The 2,500-nt window shown below is 34.4% G+C and overlaps 1 protein-coding gene across 1 annotated transcript in view; it reads left to right on the forward strand.

The window, feature by feature from the left end:
- GABRG1 (gamma-aminobutyric acid type A receptor subunit gamma1) overlaps window positions 1–2,500 on the forward strand; it is a 59,564-nt gene that overhangs the window by 13,414 nt on the left and 43,650 nt on the right. The window contains exon 2 of the mRNA XM_007539675.2: window positions 1,359–1,507. Coding sequence (XP_007539737.1) covers window positions 1,359–1,507 — 149 coding nt within the window. The remainder of the gene's footprint in view (window positions 1–1,358; window positions 1,508–2,500) is intronic.

The following is a 2,500-nucleotide window of genomic DNA, read 5'->3' on the forward strand; positions in this document are numbered from 1 at the left end:
AACCAAACTCCTTTTCTGTCCTTCCCTACTGTGCACACCCCAAGTGGACTGGTTCTACCACCCAGACCATCTACTTCCCACCCTACTGCCTTCTGTGGGCACTTGCAAGAGCACAGATCCTATCTGCTCTGACAAAGTTTAATAGAAACTGGGTAGAAGTTCAACATCATTGTGCACTCATTAAGTAACACGTTGTGAGTATAGCAGGAATTTGCACACTGTGATCTGTCATGAAGTGCTGTGACAAGTATATGTGGAGGAAATGTCAAAGGTCACTTAAGCCCAAGGAAAACCACTGTGACATTACAGTGACCTAGACCCAGCTGTCTTTCTCTTTGGTAAAGGTTAGTGAAAGGACGCTCTATAGCTTTCTCTCATTTCTCTCAGAATTTAAGGCAACTGAAAAAGCATTTGTTAGCAGAGCCAGGGTGATAGCTCAGTGGAAAAAACAAGCACGGTACCCATGATCAAATCTTGTCCTCTCCTCTCAGATGAGATTTGAGCTTAGAACTTGCCTGTCAAAGAGGAAGAGGGGAAAAGAGAGACTTGATAATAACACAATCTATGGCAAAATGATTGTAATGAGAGATCTAGATCTAGATCCTCAGTAAATTGTGGACTGGGTGGAGTATACTGCACTAAAGCAAAAGGTATTTGGGGGAAAAGGTTGGGAAAGGATGAAAAGGGCCTTGGGGTCTTGTATGATGATGATAAAGAATATAAGTTTGGGGTCTTACCATGGGGGGAGATGAGAAAGTGTATCTGTGGACCATCACCAATGGTATGGTAAACCATGAACTGCCCAACAAAATGAAAGTAAAAGGAAGAAGCATAGAAGCATTTGATGTTTTGTTGACTTTTTTACTTCAAACATTTGTTTACATTGACACCTTCAAATCATAGGTATCCTTAATTTTTGATTTCTACAATTCACTTTTATGCATTTCATCAGACTATTGAAACTTTATTAATTTTGATTTGGGGGTCACTACACATGATTGTACAAATTATATGCTGTTCAAATCCAGGCCAGCCACTCAAATTTTCATCATATACTTTCTGTAGTCTTTAATGAGATCTGTGAGCATGAACCAAACACAACAATAAGGATAAAAAACAAAGAATGATGTAAAAGAAGAGTCTTAAAGTCATATTGTATATTTTGCTTTTGCATTTAGTTCTTTATATTTAACTGCTACAGGGAAGTTCATATTATGAAGTGTTCATCTTAGTGAATCTATAACATTTCTTCCTACTATTTTATACTTGCACTATGATAATAATATTAAACTGTATTTTAAACTAAACACTTTGGTTAAATTGCCCATTACTCACATTATGTTCTTTGACTCATTCAGTGCTGATAAAATAGATGATGAAGATGATGAAGACTTAACAGTGAACAAAACTTGGGTCTTGGCACCAAAGATTCATGAAGGAGATATAACACAAATTCTCAACTCACTGCTTCAAGGCTATGACAATAAACTTCGCCCAGATATAGGAGGTAAGTTTAAGATATTATTCTAGAATTTTAGTGAATATGAAACATTTGACAAATGTCATTTTAACTATCTATCATCCTGTGCGCATTCCATATGTATCAGAGGATACTCGTTTTGATAATTTTCAGTTGGAATGGCAGTGGCCCCTAGGAGCTGTAACTCAAGAAACCAGTACTGACATAATACTACCAATTCATCTAAAGACTTTATTCAGGTTATAGCAGGCATATCATTAATATACTTTTCTCTAGTTTTGAACATGAAACAAAACTACGTATAGCATGTTGTGTTCATTTTTCTTTCCTGTTCTCCAACTTGACATAGTCTTTTTGACTTTTCTACTTATTTGATGAACTTTTAAAGAATTTTTTTAATTCTTTAAAAGAAAACTTTTAAATTTGATGAAACATTTAAAGAATATTGACTAGTTTTTAGTTCCTTTAGTTATATATGTAGAAATGTTTTATTACTAATTCATATGGTAGTTCTATATTTAATTAAAGAAGAACATAAATACCTGGGATTATAATAAAATGTCTTGCACCCTATAGATAAAAGTGCCAAGACAATATAATTTAAAATGTTTTAACCACAAAATTAAATGATAGTTATGTGACATGATGTCAGTGGCATATTGTGGAAACATATTACAGTATATAAATGTTTCAAATAAGAAATACACCCCTGTCAACTCATAGAGAGATAAAATAGTATAAGTGGAAATAATATTGTTAGTCTTGCATATGTATGTTAGAGATTCCCATAATATGGAAATGAATGAATTAGAAAATAGTAATATAGTTCTCTTAGAAACCAAATCTCACACCACAATCTTTGCTGGAAGGGCCCCACATTTTTGAGAGAAATTAAGATTTTTTTTAAATAATGCAGGTGCATTCCATATCTTCTAGTTTCACTTGGGTCAACCAGTGTTTTCTGGTAGATAAAAAGTGCCCTGAAGGTAGCACAGTGGGTTAAGTGCTTGTGGCACAAAG

The sequence above is a fragment of the Erinaceus europaeus genome, chromosome 3 (assembly GCF_950295315.1).
Source record: "Erinaceus europaeus chromosome 3, mEriEur2.1, whole genome shotgun sequence".
Lineage (NCBI taxonomy): Eukaryota > Metazoa > Chordata > Mammalia > Eulipotyphla > Erinaceidae > Erinaceus > Erinaceus europaeus.